Raw genomic sequence first — 18,635 nt, forward strand, 5'->3', positions numbered from 1 at the left:
AGGCAAGGATGTATTTTAAGTCCACTACTATTTGCCATTTATATTAACGAACTTTCACACATGCTAAATGAGGAATTTGAGTATCGTACAGGGATCTGTGTATCAGATGTGTTCCGAAACTTAACCCACCTGCTATTCGCAGATGACTTAGTACTGATAAGTGATACGGTTATTGGTCTACAGAGAAAACTTGACATTCTGGCAAAATACTGCAAGAAGTGGAATATGAAGGTCAACTTGGATAAAACCAATGTGATTGTGTTTAAAAATGGTGGACATCTCTCAGCATCTGAAAAGTGGTTTTATAATGGTAACACCATCACAAATGTTAGTTACTATAAATATCTAGGGCTTCTCTTCTCGTGTCGTCTGAAATGGAGTAAAGCATGTAAAACGCTTGCCCAACAAGCGTCCAAGGCATTAAATATGGTAAAAAGTTGTCTCGTGAAACTTGGTAGAAGAGATCCCAAGGTGGCATTCAAACTATTTGATTCCATGATTTCTCCGATCCTATTCTATGGAGCTGAAATATGGGGAACTGAATACCAAAAGGACATAGAAGCTGTCCATCAAAGATTCTGTAAATGGATCCTATGTACTGGTATCAACACCAATAATAATATAGCCATTGGAGAGTGTGGACGTCACGAGTTGTGTGTGAAGTACATGTGTAAACCTATTAAGTACTTATTGCGTCTATTCAAAATGGACCAAAATCGTCTCCCTAAACAATGTTATATGATGCTCCACAACCTGGATCAACATGGGAAAACTACATGGTGCACCAAAATCAAACACCTCCTTTTTAGCAATGGTTTTGGATTAGTGTGGCAATTCCAATATGTAGGTGATGTCAAAACATTTATGGAGTTGTTCAGGCGTCGACTCTGTGACATCAATTTACAAAAATGGTCAGAATACATTCATAACTCGTCAAAGTGTGATTTTTACTGCAAAATCAAACCATATATTATGACAGAGCAATATTTAAGTAACATGTCGTTCACCTTAAGGTATGCCCTTGCCAATCTTCGCTGCTCCACACACAGACTAGAAATTGATCTAGGTAGGAAAATAGGCATTCCACGTGAGGAGAGGCTGTGCAAAATCTGTAATTCTAAGGAGGTGGAGGATGAACTTCATTTTATGTTGAAGTGCCCAATACTGAGGGATATACGAGTTGCATTCATTCCCCGTTGGTGCTATGTAAACCCTTCCCTAGGTAACTTGGTGAAATTACTCGGGTCAGATGATAACTTAATATTGAGAAATGTTGCAATCTTTATTAAGAAGGCAAATGATGTAAAATATGAAATATTAACCATGACATAATAGTCCTCAGACATTATGCCAGTAAAATAACTAATTCTGGAATTACTCATGATCAATTACAACAAACATTTAACTTAATATGACATTTTAAGAGACAGAAGTCAATATCCATTTGTGAAACCAGAATAGTCTATAGATAGCATGAATTAACTGAAGTACAGTGTAATTCCAAGATGAAATGAAATATTGAGCATTGGAAAATGTAATTATATCATATTACAATTGTATATATATTTTATGTGATGTCAAAAATGTATTGTATATTGAAATGGTACTGTGGGCTGGAGGCCTGTAATGTGCAAATAAAACCATTATTATTATTATTATTATTATTATTATTAAAAATACCGTACAAGTTATTCGTTATGTTAAGGTTAATGAAAGGAATTGTTATCCTGAGAAATGTGATATTTCCGAGGCCGGAGGACGAGGGAAATATCACCCTCCTAATGTTAACAATTTCCTGTATTGATCTAAACAAATTTAATTACTGTTTTGTTACATTTGAAGCGATTCCACCATTTTATTATTTATTTACTTATTACAGGGTTACTTAATACAAGAAGTAATTCACATCAACAATAAAATTTACGTCTCTAAAAAACCAATAACACGAGAATGGTGTTATGGATTTGTACATGTATTGGCATTAAACAGAAGCTTTTCTTTAACCGTGACTGGTCGTACGAGATGATTTCTTTAGTAGTATCACATTCCTCGGCTTGTTCTAGTTGACGTCATGATTTTTTCGTCAAATAATCCCGGTATCATCTCCCATAAAATTCTTACCCGGCGAATGTTTGATGCATAACATATTCATCCCCCAACCCCCACCCTCTACTGGCAACAGAGCAGTTTACATAATGTAACAGAGTCGAGAAAATGTCTACTATTTTGTGACACTCTAAGGGATATTTATTATGGTGTTATTGTCATATTGTTGTTCCTTGCCAGCCTTAATTGTGTATAGTACCAGCTAGAAGAAATTGTGTAAATTCTCTAGACCTAGTTGGTAAACTCAGTGGTGCTGATTGTGTCCGAGAGTATGTTGATTTTTGAATGTAAATAACATTTGCTATCGGTAGGGAGGGTTGAAAATAGTGAGAATGATGTTTGAGCGACACGTTGACCAAGTTTCAGCTTAATCGGAGCTTGTTTAATATTTTGTCCAGTATTTTTTGTTTATCCTAGGCGTGTTGACCTAAAATAATGTCGCCGCCATCTTTGTTAAAATTGACGATACGAAGCCAAAAGAGTATGTTTGATTTCCGAACAATAGTAAGTTTATAGGCATGGCTTATGAGCCGAATCATATCAAGTTAATTTAAATACCTTGTCAGAAACCTCATTGTTCCACACTTTCATTACTAAACGGCCTAATCTCGCTAGATTGGGCGATTGTTTGTGCAGCGTTTATCTTCTTCCCCCGAGCAACTGTTATAAATACCGGAACTGTTGAACTGACGACAAACGCATTTATTTCACGAATTCAGTATTTTGTAAGCTAAATTATAGTTAGAAAAAGGTTTTTATGCATCGTTATAATTATCTTGATGATGTGTCTGACTTGAATCATTTGCCAGTATTTTATTACGAATTTATTTGGTGGAACTATATTCAGTGGCGGAAGCGCCCCATTTGCATATGATTGTCCGTAAGAATAGCATTGGGGAGACGACGGTGATTCGGTAGGGGATGCGTTTTGGGGAGTTTTGGAAATACGATTGACGATGCGACCACTCCTTCTATGGAAATTAAGGACGGACGGGAGTGTCTAGAGATGCAATTTTGTTCCTTATCAGGTAAAAGAGGCGGGTTTGGGGATATGCCAAAAAAGTGTATAAGGCTGGATTCTGCGGCAAATCCTCAGTTGGTGTCTCTGTACCTATATATGTCTCTGGTTGGGCATACGACCTAGACCGCGTTTTTGGCTTCATTTTAGTTACATAACTATTTGCTCCGCCGTGATCAGTACGATCAATTTATTCTTTCCTGTATCGTATGTTTAACCCGATGACACTTAGACCCTTAGACACTTAGACCTGTGTGCAGTCTGATATTTTTCTTTTTCTTTTTTTCAATGTTTCCTTTTTCGTTTCGTTTGATTTCGTTTCGTTGCGTTTGATTTCGTTTTTCTTTCGTTTTTGCACTTTACAGGAACCCGTTTTGGTGTTCCCCATCCAATAACACTACATAGCATTTGTTGAGCATCAAGAAATGAACGGAATCATGTTGTAAAAATAGGCCCAGGGGTCATTCCCATCTTTTACCTGTCTTTATGTAATGATACATGTATGTCTACTTCAATAAGATATTAATAACACTTAATCTTCTTTTGAAAAATACTTCCATATCACTTAAATCAACTAAATATGGACGATTATTTGTAGTTATCAGATTCAAGGGGGCTGTGGATATGAATCTTAAAAAGAAAAGAAGAGAATGTGTTGTGTTACACTAACTCTCATTTTACTATATTTACATTCCTAATGTGGTTTGCTGATATGAACATACCAAGTGAAAACAACAAACATATGACCATGAATACACTATGAAAACCGTATGAAAACATTGCCTCTCGTGCAAATCACCTGATTAATCGGGTCATATTAATATGCCATCAAAAAAAATAGTCCGCCTTTCAATTATGAAAATATTGTGTTTGTGTTGCAATTTGTTCACATAAAATAAATATGATTTGAATTGAATGATTGTATTTAATATTATTTTTACTTTAATACTTCTTTCTTTTTGTTTTATACAAAATTAAACAAAAAAGACCTGAAAATGCGGAACGATATTAAAACAATGGCGTGGTGCATAGGCGGGATCTCCCGGCTGTTCTAATAATTTGGCGTTTCGTCGTATACATGACAAATTTTTCTTTTTAATAAAATTTCTCGTTTTCTCGCTATAAATTTTTTAAATCAATGTTATGTAAATATATGAATTGAATAGATTTTTTTAATTTTCATTGCGGCTATGAATACCAGTAGCTAGCTACATATCCTCCGAGGCGCGCTACCGCGCGCCACGGGATATTTAGCTAGCTACTGGTATTCATAGCCGCAATGACAATTAAAAAAATCTATTCAATCCATATATGTATTTGTACTTTGCATCTGATTTGTGACACTTTAATAAACATATTTGAATTGAATTGAATTGAATTGAATATATAGTATCACTTTTTACAATATTGAATACATTACATTATCCTATGGTTGTAGGCCAATTAAAATAAATTAATGCTGGTAACCTCTCACCGATGTATTCTCCTTTCTCCCACTTTTTAAAAATAACATAGAGTCAGGTACGGTATGTTGTGACAGTCATTGTAGTCTGCTTCATACACACCATTGCAACCAATGCTAAACATATAACACAATTAGTGTAAGTCTGAAAGACAACAACCTGAAATATAGGGATCCAATAAAAACAACAAAGCGATCAGTGTACCCATCTATCTCATTTTATTGATGTATTAGATCGTACTTTAAAAGTACAAAAATAAAAACGAAATAACTATGAAACAAATCATTTACAAGTTTAAGATAAAATGTTCATTAATCAATTTCTTAATAGATAACATTAAAACGTCAATGGCAGTAACAGTCTGTACAATTAACAAGACATTCCGAAACACTCACCCCCATGTTTTAATTCCTCGAATCTCTATAGATCAGTTAACGACTACTACTGCCCGGATACATATACTGCTGTTCTCTTGGTTCTGTTCTGATGGTATTCGTCGATCTGATTTGAACATTTCAAATATGCAGGTATCATTATTTGTTCTCGGTTTTTTTTATATTATTATCACGGTTTTGCACACGGGAAGCTAACAAGGCAGTTGTCCATCAGTAAACACAAAATCACAAGGGCAGGAACCAAACAGAATAAAAGGCTTAACTATGTATATATCATGGACTTTATCTTGAAGTTCAAGCAAAATAATGGTTTTCCAATTTCCAAGATACACGTAGGCCCTATATATTATACATTGTGATGTCATTACCTATCTCCCGTTATGTTGTCTACATAGTGACGTCATTAATTACCCATCCCCGTTATGTTGTCTACATAGTGGTGTCATTAATTACCTATCCCCGAGTTATGTTGTCTACATAGTGACGTCATTAATTACCTATCCCCGAGTTATGTTGTCTGCATAGTGACGTCATTAATTACCTATCCCCGTTATGTTGTCTACATAGTGACGTCATTAATTACCTATCCCCGTTATGTTGTCTACATAGTGTTGTCATTAATTACCTATCCCCGTTATGTTGTCTACATAGTGGTGACATTAATTACCAATCCCCGTTATGTTGTCTGCATAGTGACGTCATTAATTACCTATCCCCCGTTATGTTGTCTACATAGTGGTGACATTAATTACCTATCCCCGTTATGTTGTCTACATAGTGTTGTCATTAATTACCTATCCCCCGTTATGTTGTCTACATAGTGACGTCATTAATTACCCACCCCCGTTATGTTGTCTACATAGTGACGTCATTAATTACCTATCCCCGTTATGTTGTCTACATAGTGTTGTCATTAATTACCTATCCCCGTTATGTTGTCTACATAGTGGTGACATTAATTACCTATCCCCGTTATGTTGTCTACATAGTGTTGTCATTAATTACCTATCCCCGTTATGTTGTCTACATAGTGACGTCATTAATTACCTATCCCCGTTATGTTGTCTACATAGTGGTGACATTAATTACCTATCCCCGTTATGTTGTCTACTTAGTGGTGTCATTAATTACCTATCCCCCGTTATGTTGTCAACATAGTGACGTCATTAATTACCTATCCCCCGCTATGTGTTGCCAGGTTGAACTGAAAGCTTTTAATGCCAGATAAACAATACAGTATAGTCATTTCAATGGAAATCATTTTAGTCTCAACAAATAAAACTATTGAGATGACTTAGTAAACACATTTTTGAAGAAAAAAAACAGTAAATAAACGACCCTGAAATGTGACACCTGAACGCTAACAAAATGATCATATCACACACGCGTATGCACTGCCATATTTGAAAGTTGACATCAAATTAAAATATATACAATATCAGAATACATACACCACGTGACGACGTCTATATCACAGACCAATCAAAACAGCCATTCAGTAGTCACGTGCTCGGGGCTGTCGTTAGATTTATAACGTCAGCAGTGTCACTCATTTCTAGACCTAGATTGCTAATGTTAATTCAATATTCTCACGATTGGAACAGCGGGCGATAGTATACAAACGAAAACTATTGTTTTAGTCGTTCTATCAATCAATTTCTACAATTGTCTCTAGACGTGTTCTGCACGCACATCTGAATAATTGGAATGATTTATGTTTGCTTTCCGACAGGATTTGTTTTGATCTTGTTAAAGAATGTCTATGTATCAGACACAATCGTGCAGGAGAGTTGGTTTTGAGTTTTTCTGAATAGAAAGGCGAAATTTATCATATGAATAGTATTTTTGTAGAATATCAGCTATATAGGACTGACGATTTGAATTTATTTTACCGAACTCTTGTCAGGAAGAATAACTTTGGTAGGAATATATCCATTTTACTATTCCTGCTGCAAACTGCAACTCAGTAGTACTGAAGCAACTTTACTTCGCTTGAAGGCTTAGGGTAAAATAGTAACATTATAAGTTGATTGATAAGTAAACTAAAAATGGCTAGACTTGAAACCGGTAACACCATGTGAGTGTTAAAATATGAATAAATAAACAAATCCAATAAAGATATGATAATTATAGTAAATTCTTAATGCAAAATTATACTAAAAGTGTTGCGAATGTCATCATTAATAATTTCAGACTAAAACTATATCAAAACGGCCTCACTGTGATGAGAGAGTGCCGAGTAACTAGTGACAAAGTAACACCCCGAGGACTCCGAATATGTCAGCGAAATTGTTCCAATATCAGATGGAATCTCACCATCTTAAAAGGAGACATTGATGATTTTATACGCATTCAATGACGATAAAATGACGTAGATAAACCACAAGGACAAAATGAGAACTGCGGTGAAAACTTTGGGTCTAAATGGTCCACCCAGTTCCGCTCGACCGAAAACGGCAACGTTCCTCCGGATCATGAGTATAACCAGGGTGACAACTGCGCATGCGGTGTACACGACAACGGTGAAGCCTAGAGCATCAGATGATACCAGGAATTTTTTCCCCTGAAAACCAGATTTACATGTATAACAATAAGGAAGACAAAAAACCAAATTCTATTTAGGCAATTTAATTACAGAGGAATTTATCATTCAGTGTTTTTTGCTTCCTTACACAGAAATCTGACTAAGTCCGTTTCGAACCGTGACTCCGATAAGCTTGTATAAGCAAAGGTGGTTATGAATTAATTTTTATTACGACTGTTCAAACAAAAACGACCCAAAGACTTTTGCTAACTACCTCGTTGATTGTCAAATATTTGAATTAATAAGGCAGGTGCTTGTTTCTGTTAGTCTTTTACAAATTTAACCTTTATATGTGTGTGGGTGTCTTATCTGGCAAGTCACGATTTGTAGATGGTTGCTATGAGTACCATTACCTACCATTATTGACCAGTAGACAGTTGTTATGAGTACCATAACCTACCTTTATTGACCAGTACACAGTTGTTATGAGTACCATAACCTACCTTTATTGACCAGTACACAGTTGTTATGAGTACCATTACCTACCTTTATTGACCAGTACACAGTTGTTATGAGTACCATTACCTACCTTTATTGACCAGTACACAGTTGTTATGAGTACTATTACCTAACTTTACATGGTTGCTATTGAGTAAGTAACCTACCTTTATATGGTTGATATGAGTAAGTTGCCTACCCTTATCAAGCTGATTGAGCAGTAGATTGTTACAATGAGTCCCATTACCCCCCTTCGTTAACCAATATATGGTTGATTTGAGTAAGTAACCTAACTTTATTAACCATTAGGTGGTTGCTGTAAGTTACCTACCTGTATTGTCCAATAGATGGTTGCTATGACTCCCATTACCTATCTTTATTGACCGCTGGTTGGATGTTATGAGTAAGTTACCTATCTGTATTGTCCAATAGATGGTTGTTTTCAGTCCCTTTACCCATCTTTATTGACCGCTGGTTGGATGTTATGAGTAAGTTACCTATCTGTATTGTCCAATAGATGGTTGTTTTCAGTCCCTTTACCCATCTTTATTGACCGCTGGTTGGATGTTATGAGTAAGTTACCTACCTGTATTGTCCAATAGATGGTTGTTTTCAGTCCCTTTACCCATCTTTATTGACCGCTGGTTGGATTACCTACCTGTATTGTCCAATAGATGGTTGTTTTCAGTCTTTTTACCCATCTTTATTGACCGGTGGTTGGATGTTATGAGTAAGTTACCTACCTGTATTGTCCAATAGATGGTTGCTATGACTCCCATTACCTATCTTTATTGACCAGTAGTTGGTGGTTGTGAGTACTATGAGTGCGTTACGTACCTGTATTGTCCAATAGATGGTTGCTATGAGCCATGGTAGCCCTAGACCAAGGAACACATTGACGGCATTGCTTCCGTTGATGTTACCAACAGAACTATCCGCTGTTTTCTCCCCTATTGCAGCCTGTTTGCTAGCGAACAGATCTGGCATACTTGTGCCGAGTGCCACCAACGTAATAGCGGTCACTGTTTTCTTTAGTCCTATCAGGCATCCGAATATTGAGGCTAGGTCACCGACAATAGCAGTCAGGAAGCCGATCACTAGCAGTGAGCAACTGAAGGTAAGCCAACCCCCTCCGATGGACGTGGGTGGAATTAAGGCGGCGAACATCACCTGAGGACAGAAAATCGGCAACATGTTAATGATCAACAGTAAACTAGACAAAGTAGAGGTTTTTTTTCACATTAACGATTTCCAACCATTTATAGAGACACTATTCGTCCGAATATATCCTGTTCTACTCGTAACACCCTCCTGTTCTACTCGTAGCACCCCTCTTTTCTACTCGTAACACTCCATCCTGTTATACTCGTACCTTCCAGAAAAATGTACAGAAATGCATGACGTAATCGAGTACAGTTGCGTTTTCTGTGTCTCCGCCATTGACATTCATGGCGTCATGGAATTGCTCTCCCCATGACGACGAGTCTAGTCTCAGACCGTCCAGGTTCTTCATAGTCTGATTGGCTATCCGAGATACGAGGCCCTCAAATTCTACAATGAAAACGGATCAACGTCATAGCACGAGCGAGTTTCTGGACATCACATGACCTTTCACTACAAGATTGCGTCACTGGCATGATCAAAATTTACATAATCATAGATTGTTTTTAAGCATTGAACTGCTTTCAGTTTGAAGTTATTGGCTGATGAATGCCAACTGGACAAAGGCAAATTTAATGAAGCGCGCTAGCGCTTCATGTTGAATTTGCCTTTGTCCAGTTGGCATTCATCAGCCCATAACTTCAAACTAAAAGCAGTTCAATGTTTATATTTACATTTGGCAACGATTTTTAATGACTATATCCAGGAATTTTGCTCCGACGATGAATGAACAAATTATTATCGTCAAAGACGGAACAGCCTTTTCAACAGCCATCTTTCGTTATCGCCGACGTGACAATTATGACGTCACCATAACAATGACGTCATAATAAAGATTTGGAAGTTATGGACTCATAACTTCCAAGTGAGCTTGGTAAAGTTATATAGTGGGGCTGCAGTGTAAATGTAAATATTTGATAATGAAATGTTAGGTCGTCGCACATCAATTCAGATTGTTTTCATTGAGTATTGAATCATGCATACATAAAAATGTCACAGCAGACGGATATCGATGTAAAAGGTTGTGACATTTAAAATACGTGTATTGACGATCGAGATGCTATCGCAGTGTCTTAAGTAACAGAAGGACCGGGATGACGTGACGGTCTTTTAATAGTATACTGGGGATGATTAAAGACAGGAAGTCAGGATCTCAGTACAGCAATGTCACCACCTCTTAACACGTCCAATCGATACGGAGAAATGTAAATCATGCTTTTTTGGGGAAGCCTACCTCACGTCAGGTGTTTCATGAGAAATAAATACGTCTATCATAAAAACAAATCTCGAACGAATGGTATTAAAATCAATAAAAGAGGTCAAAAGGGCTTGTGTCCCTCTCATCTTACTATTATTTAGAAGAACTAACCCATTGGACCCCTCTTGATATGTAAAGCTTTATAGTCCTTTGTCCAGCATGAGAATGGCCAACATTATTACTCAATGCATTTTGGCTGTTCAGAAAAGGTAGTTTAATTATTACAGCGAATGTGACCCCCGATACCTTGGAATGAGGTGAATACACTTCATATTCCTTCATACTAAGATGTCACAATTCTTTGTTGTATTAGAGTTGACTGTACTATTAAGGGGCATCTAAATAGCAAATCCAGTCAAAACATTGATATTTTACAGGCCTATAAATCCCTATTATGGTGCAATGTCACAGAAGTAACATGATGAACTTTTAATATGTATCATGGCAAACCGTGGGACTTGCTGTTGACATGTAATGTGTTAAGCTGTTTGTAAATTTCAACAAAACGTAAGAAAAATGCATGTTTCAGGGGGACATAACTAACTCATTTGTATCCCATATATTACACAAACTTGCCATGTCGTTTTGCTCACAAGTGTCTAAAGCACCAAATAGGAGCATTGGTTTGACCAGCTATAGACACTTGTGAACATAACAGCTTGGCTATTTTTCAGGATTGGTCATTTGCGTGACTTAGAATTATTCCATGCTACATATTACCACAAAGTTACTCCACAGAAGAAACTGGTAGCATCAGAAGCTACATGTCCAAACAAACATTTTGGTATATTACATGACATTTTTTGTGCAAATATTTAGATATTTATTCGTGTTTGAAATTCAACATTATTCTGCTATATAGATGACCCTTAAAGTCGCATACTCCAAAATAACCTAAATGTCTATCTAGTTACACACATGTATTAATGGTAATTCAAGATGCTCATTCACGCTCTCCTAACATTAAAATGACCATTGAACTGGACGCTTGACCGGGGAAATCCTTGCGACATCGGTGTATAAAAATAACTCGCCGCGCGAGATTTGTCACGGAGCCCGGAACGAGGCTACATACTTGATTTTAAAATATAGCAATATGCATGCAACAAAACATCGACAAAATTCAGATCGGTGAAGTTGACACTATTCGAGGAATACGGAAAAGGGTAACCAGCAATCCAATAGACGTCCGACAACATCGGAACTCGAGTCTATTCCTTTTTCTTATCTTGCTTAGTTCCAACGAATCAATTCTTTTCCAAAGGATATCCTGAGGGTTTGCCGATTCCAGCCCCTTTTAAATTTCTTTTTGGCAGAATCTGTCTGCCTTTTGGCAGGCCCACGCTTTCGGTGTTTCGCCATTTTGTGTTGACTGATAACCCACCCGTTAAATTGTGGGACTAATTTGCATAGAAACATGGTCCGTCGGACCCAGTTATAATTTTTTGGGGAATTTCTCTTATACTTTCATAAATACACATTTTCCTCCAGTTTTTGATTCGCGATAATTTGTTAGGTATACATTAAGTCTGAATACTGTAAAGAGGCCAAAATGTAAACATTTATATATATATTTGTTTGGAGTATGGGGCTTTAATACATCAAACTGGTATTTACCTTCATCGTTCACAAGTGTAACAATAGCTTTTCCTATCCTGCCGATCTCAGCCCCTCCTGTCGGAGAAAGTAACTCAACTTGAAAGCTATGTTCTCTCTCGACAAGCTGTGGGAAAAAACAATGATCATGTGAATTTAATGCATTCGTTTAATTAAATTAGCATAATATTTTAACTATTTCAGAGATTAAAAACTGTTGCTTCATGTAACACATCACCTTGTGACAGCTATGATAATGTAACTACCATTAAAACTGTCCTATTTATACCATCATCTATCAGCGCTCGAGCCACGCTCGTGCCATTAAAGATTAACGGTACTCAGGAGTAACATAGAATTTCTCCATATGATTGATCGACGATAATATTTTTTATGATTTAGTGTCTGTTTAAATTTTAGCTATTATAATTGGAAACTACCGGTGCATCGGAGGGAGTGATGGGAATTGACTTGGTGACGCGATCGAAGATTCTATTGTGACACGTATATATCACCGTATGAGTACCTCTCTAGATTTAACGTGAACGGGTTCCACACTGCCGAGAACGTTCTGAATCAATCAAACTCACAGATTTTCACGTAATTCAAACAATTATACATGTATCTACAGTTCGTTCTGTGCCTCATTAAACAATCTGATTAACAGCCCTCTTCATATATAATACGCAATGATTTTACACTTTATACTGAATCCACACTGCATCATGATTCCACACTAACCTGAATACACACTTTATACCGATTCTACACGAAGTCCTAAATCCACACTACATCCTGAATCCGTATTGTATACTGATTACACACCACATCCTAATTCTACACTAAATCCTGAATCCATACTTAATGCTTTTCCCACACTTAATCCTGAATCCACGCTTTATACTGACCCCACACTTAATCCTGAATCCACACTCTATACTGGTTCCAAACTTAATCCTGAATCCACACTCTATACTGATTGCACGCTTTATACTGAATCCATATACTGTATACCGATTCCAAACTACATCCTAATTTCACATTACATCCTGAATCCACACCAATACTGAACATACATTTTATACTGATCCCACAACAAATCCTGAATCCACTCTTTATTCTATATCCACACTTTATTCTGATTCCACATTACGCAATGCTGATCCCATCCTACATCCTGATGCCATACTTTTAAATTATACCATACTATATCAGGTCGAGTTGATCGCCATATAAGGAAATAAACAAAGATAAACGTCACCGGTCTGTTATCCCTGCTGATCCCGAACTACATCCTGATTCCACACTTTATACTGATTCCACACTACATCCTAAATCCACACTACATCCTGAATCTATACTTTATACTGAATCCACACTTTATACTGATTCCATACTACATCCTGATTCCACACTTTATACTGATTCCACACTACATCCTGAATCTATACTTTATACTGATTCCACACTACATCCTGAATCCACACTTATACTGAATCCACACTTATACTGACGCTATACTTTATACTGACCCCACACTACATCCTGATTCCACACTTTATACTGATTCCACACTACATCCTGAATCCACACTTTATACTGATTCCACACTACATACTGAATCCACACTTTATACTGATTCCACACTTTATACTGATTCCACACTACATCCTGAATACACACTTTATACTGATTACACACTTTATACTGATTCCACACTTTATACTGATTCCACACTACATACTGATTCCACACTACATCCTGAATCCACACTTTATACTGATTCCACACTTATACTGACGCTATACTTTATACTGATTCCACACTACATCCTAAATCCACACTTTATACTGATTCCACACTTATACTGACGCTATACTTTATACTGATTCCACATTAAATAGTACAGATCCCATCACACATCCTAAATCCACACTTTCTGATTATACTATTATATATACTGAATCCACACGTTATACTGATTCCATACTGCGGAATAACGATACTATGCTACATGTTTCTGGTTTCACGAAACATACTGTTTTCACACTAAATTGCACACCACATATTTTATTTCAAATACAGTGTCCTTAATATATAAAATCAACAACCAATCAGCTTATATGGATGCAAATGACTAGTTTTAAACTATATACTATAAGCGGATCTGTTTTTAGATCGAAAGACATTCGAAAAGGACCTCTTTTCCCCAAGACTTTTGACGTTAAACACGAGATTCAGTCTCCTCAAGTTGAGGTGACACGTCAACTTGCCAAAACACGGAATACAAAAAGTCACAAGAGAACTTACCCCCGAGTCGAGGATGGTGAGCACCAGGACTTTGCTAGTCTCGCCGTGTTCGAACGTCAGTGTGCCTTCCCCTCCTATATAATCCTTAGCGTTAATGGCCGTGAGGTCCCTCGTCCGCCATGAGACCGTAACGGACCCGTCAGCACCATTCACGCGGTTCACAAACAACTGCGCTTTTCCTGAAGTCTCGTTTACAATGTAGCTAGGTTTCGAAAATTCAAATTTTCCTGGTTCTGTTGCAGAAGAAAAATTATTTAAGTTTCAGGAAAAGTTTGCATTTAATGTCACTTTTTCTTACCGAAACAGTTTAACAAACACTTGCTGAAATTGATTGAAATGACCGTACTGCAATTTTCTTCGATACATCTGTGGACAAATCTTTACATTTGATATAAGCTTTACATAACATAATTATCTTAATCGAAATACAAGTAGAAATAACAACACCACCAAATCCCTTGACCACATCTGTGACCTACCATCGTCGTTGATGATGGTGACCTGATTGATCGCCGTCTTCCCTAGTACCACGTCTTTATCTGACTCATCCAGCCATAGTTTGACGAAAAATATCTCATCCGGCTCCCAAACATCGTCATCAACGATCACCACGTGGACGTTTGTTAAAGTCTCGTTTGCTTTAAAATGAACCTTTTCCTTTAGTGGTTTATAATCACTTCCGGCCTCAGCTGTCCCGTCAATAGTCTCTACCCTGTTAATATATACAGTGTTTGTTCCTGATGAAAAGTCATTAAAATGATCATTAGTGATGTAATGTAATTCGGGGACATAGCTGATGTGGATTTACACAAACATTCTATATTGCGATAAAATCTTATATTTATTTATGTAAGGAGTTATATCTGACGTGGTTTGGTAGGATCATGGAGCAAAAAATCGAACAAATACAGTCATCTTCTTTAAAATCTATATGACAGATAACATGTTCATTTGTGACCTAATTTTGTACAATAATGCATGAATTTTATAGTTTAATAAGAGGAAAATAAAGAGAAGTAAAAACAATGATGAAAAGATAGGAAAGAAGTAATAGATTTCATGACAGGTAAATAACATACCAGAAAGGAGAAAGGTACATTTGAACTTCAATAGATAATTCAGTATTCTAGAGAGAAATATTTGGCAGTCCTAAACTTAAATATACATTTATTGAAATATTATATGGAAACCTTTATATGTTAGCTTTCTGAATACAACTATTTCCTGTTGTGATATTTGTTACAACTGGATAAGAAACTAGTCTGCGGTAGATTAACCCCATATACACCACCAAGGCCTATGTTCTAGTTTAAAAACGGATAAGATATAATTCCACTTTTAAGAATACGATGAAACTATACGGATACTTCTGTAAAGATATAGTATAGACAGTTTGTTTCGATGAAACGAGATTGTTCCAGACATACACTTGAATATTTAAATGAGTTTTTGAAAAGCTGGTGTCAGCTGTTTGACGAGATATATTTATTTGCATTTCATTGGATCATAATTAAGCAAACTGTCTGGTTTAGAAATATTAAAGTACATCTTATTGCTGGCTCATCCTTGTGCCTTACCTGGTCCCATTAGGTTTCGATAAATGATCAAGGGGCGATAAAGACTTGTTATGGTCGGCCTCGTGATCTCATCCGGGAATAATATTGTGATATGAAGTTGGGCGTGTTTGATGCTCATTGATAAGTATAGTGGTTTCGTTGTAACCAGACTAGTTCTCATTTTGAGAATGATGTTTTACATGCATTTGAAATGGAGGACGATAAAGCAGAAGACGTTTAACCTTCCGGAACATCTTGCATTATTTCCGTTTGATTATTCTTCAAGGATCTCCATACAAATCTTTTCTTTACCTAGATTTGGAGTTAGAATTACGGTTGCGTTTGCATATCGGTATTCTTCGTTCTCGTACGTGGTACAAGAGGAAGTCTATTATAGACTGTTGGGTGGTATACGAGGAAGTCTATTATAGACTGTTGGGTGGTATAAGAGGAAGTCTATTATAGACTGTTGGGTGGTATAAGAGGAAGTCTATTATAGACTGTTAGGTGGTATAAGAGGAAGTCTATTATAGACTGTTGGGTGGTATACGAGGAAGTCTATTATAGACTGTTAGGTGGTATAAGAGGAAGTCTATTATAGACTGTTGGGCGGTATAAGAGGAAGTCTATTATAGACTGTTGGGTGGTATAAGAGGAAGTCTATTATAGACTGTTAGGTGGACCAAGAGGAAGTCTATTATAGAATGTTGGGTGGTACAAGAGGAAGTCTATTACAGACTGTTGGGTGGTATAAGAGGAAGTCTATTATAGACTGTTGGGTGGTATAAGAGGAAGTCTATTATAGACTGTTAGGTGGTATAAGAGGAAGTCTATTATAGACTGTTAGGTGGTATAAGAGCAAGTCTATTATAGACTGTTAGGTGGTATAAGAGGAAGTCTATTATAGACTGTTGGGTGGTATAAGAGGAAGTCTATTATAGACTGTTAGATGGTACAAGAGGAAGCCCATTATAGACTGTTAAGGGTCATTGTAAATAAATTGTGATATAGTAGTTATTATTGACGTTAGCTTATCAACCTGTTAAAGAATTGGGGGTGGCTGCATAGTAATATATTCCAGTGGCAATGAGATCAAATTTAAAGTGATTTTGTTGGATCATCCATCCTACACTTCTACATCAATAATTTTAATCAGGAAGAAATATCAACCTTTGTTAGTATTTTCTTAAATTTTAAATACTCCATACAGCGGAGAGTCGTCAATGATTTTTCAAGCATTGATTCCATTTTTGGTAACGTCATACGCTAATCATAGCGTTAGAAGAAAACAGACGAGGTTTAACTTCAGTTAATATTCGCGCGCATGCTCTTACCATACATTGACGGGGTGTTTACAACACCCGTATCTTCGTATTCCTATGCGGACATTTCCTTCGTTCTCCAGTACGGCACACGAGGGCGCTGTAAACTCGACGACGGCCTTGTTCCCGCCTTCCGTCAGATCAATCATGGACAGGCTCTGGCGTGAACCCATCTCGTTAGTTTGGCGGGCAATTTTATCTTGAGATTGTTCGTATAGCTGTGAAAGAAGACATCGTGGGTACACATTGTAATAACAATGGAGAGATTTCGCCACAATCTGGACTGTGTCGAAATGTCGGATCATTTTATTGCTGTTTGAATTTGTTCAGATTTTGTTTCTATTTATATAGATATACAGTACTTGTGAGAATAGTTTCAATCGTAAATACCATCTTTTACAATCTCAATGCCAGTCAGCTGATACTGTCGCTAAATAAAGACTTGCTGTAGAAGTATCCATAGGGAAAGAACATCTAGTAACTAGAGTAGATATGGTACATAATGATACATATGCTAAAATATCAGGCAATAGTTAATCAAACATGTTACAATGGTCTCTGATGTGTTACGATTATATAAAGTATGGTTGATATGATATGATATGTTATATTTATATAAAATAATACTGATATTATCTGATATGTTATATTTATATAAAGTGTTGTTGATATTATCTGATATGTTATATTTATATAAAGTATGTTTGATATTATCTCATATGTTTTATTTATATGAAATATGGTTTATATTATATTATATGCTATATTTATATAAAATAAGACTGATATTATCTGATTTGTTATATTTATATAAAGTTTGGTTGATATTATCTGATATGTTATATTTATATAAAGTATGACTGATATTATCTAATATGTTATATTTATATAAAGTGTTGTTGATATCATCTGATATGTTATATTTTGATATGTACATTCTTTAACGATGTCGTGTTATTGACTTTAAATAATCCTTTTTTTAATTTTCAATTGTGAGAAGTTGAGTTAAACATTAGTAAGTATGCACGTCTCACTTAACCCAACAAAACAATAGCGCCGTAAAGGAAGTTATAATGTAATATAGAATTTTATAAGAGACATGAAGATTGCTGCCGACCATTAACACTCACTTCCTGTAGTGCCTTGTTGATCTGTGGCACCAGCTTGTGGCCGCCTGTTATGTTTCTTGTGGCGTGTATTCTGTACCATAGAGAGCTATGATGTTGATTTTCAGCCAGTTTGGCTGCAGCCAGCCTCGCTGCGTCCTCTTCGCTGAAGTCCTTGTTCCGCCCTAGCTCGCGCGCCATGTGTATAATGTCGGCAGTTCCGGTTCCGCTATCATTGTCGCCTCGATTTTTGTCGTCGTTATTAGAAAAGTCTGCAATAGATAAAAGACGCTATTGAAATATGTATCAATAAGTTGAGGAA

The 18,635-nt window shown here is 36.5% G+C and overlaps 1 protein-coding gene across 7 annotated transcripts in view; it reads right to left on the reverse strand.

Moving 5' to 3' along the window:
- Positions 1-4,782: 4,782 nt before the first annotated feature.
- Positions 4,783-18,635, reverse strand: part of LOC117329291 (magnesium/proton exchanger-like) — a 62,530-nt gene continuing 48,677 nt past the window's right edge. For 3 of the 7 annotated variants that reach the window (XM_033887174.1, XM_033887206.1, XM_033887183.1), the window contains 8 exons: positions 18,338-18,585; positions 17,220-17,425; positions 14,809-15,041; positions 14,330-14,562; positions 12,041-12,146; positions 9,377-9,555; positions 8,842-9,174; positions 4,783-7,545 (listed from right to left, as the gene is read on the reverse strand). In XM_033887174.1, coding sequence (XP_033743065.1) covers positions 7,303-7,545; positions 8,842-9,174; positions 9,377-9,555; positions 12,041-12,146; positions 14,330-14,562; positions 14,809-15,041; positions 17,220-17,425; positions 18,338-18,585 — 1,781 coding nt within the window. In that variant the 3' untranslated portion in view covers positions 4,783-7,302. The remainder of the gene's footprint in view (positions 7,546-8,841; positions 9,175-9,376; positions 9,556-12,040; positions 12,147-14,329; positions 14,563-14,808; positions 15,042-17,219; positions 17,426-18,337; positions 18,586-18,635) is intronic. The other 4 variants (XR_004533147.1, XR_004533146.1, XR_004533144.1 and 1 more) reach the window with 4 other exon arrangements.

The sequence above is a fragment of the Pecten maximus genome, chromosome 1, assembly GCF_902652985.1.
Source record: "Pecten maximus chromosome 1, xPecMax1.1, whole genome shotgun sequence".
NCBI classification, from domain to species: domain Eukaryota; kingdom Metazoa; phylum Mollusca; class Bivalvia; order Pectinida; family Pectinidae; genus Pecten; species Pecten maximus.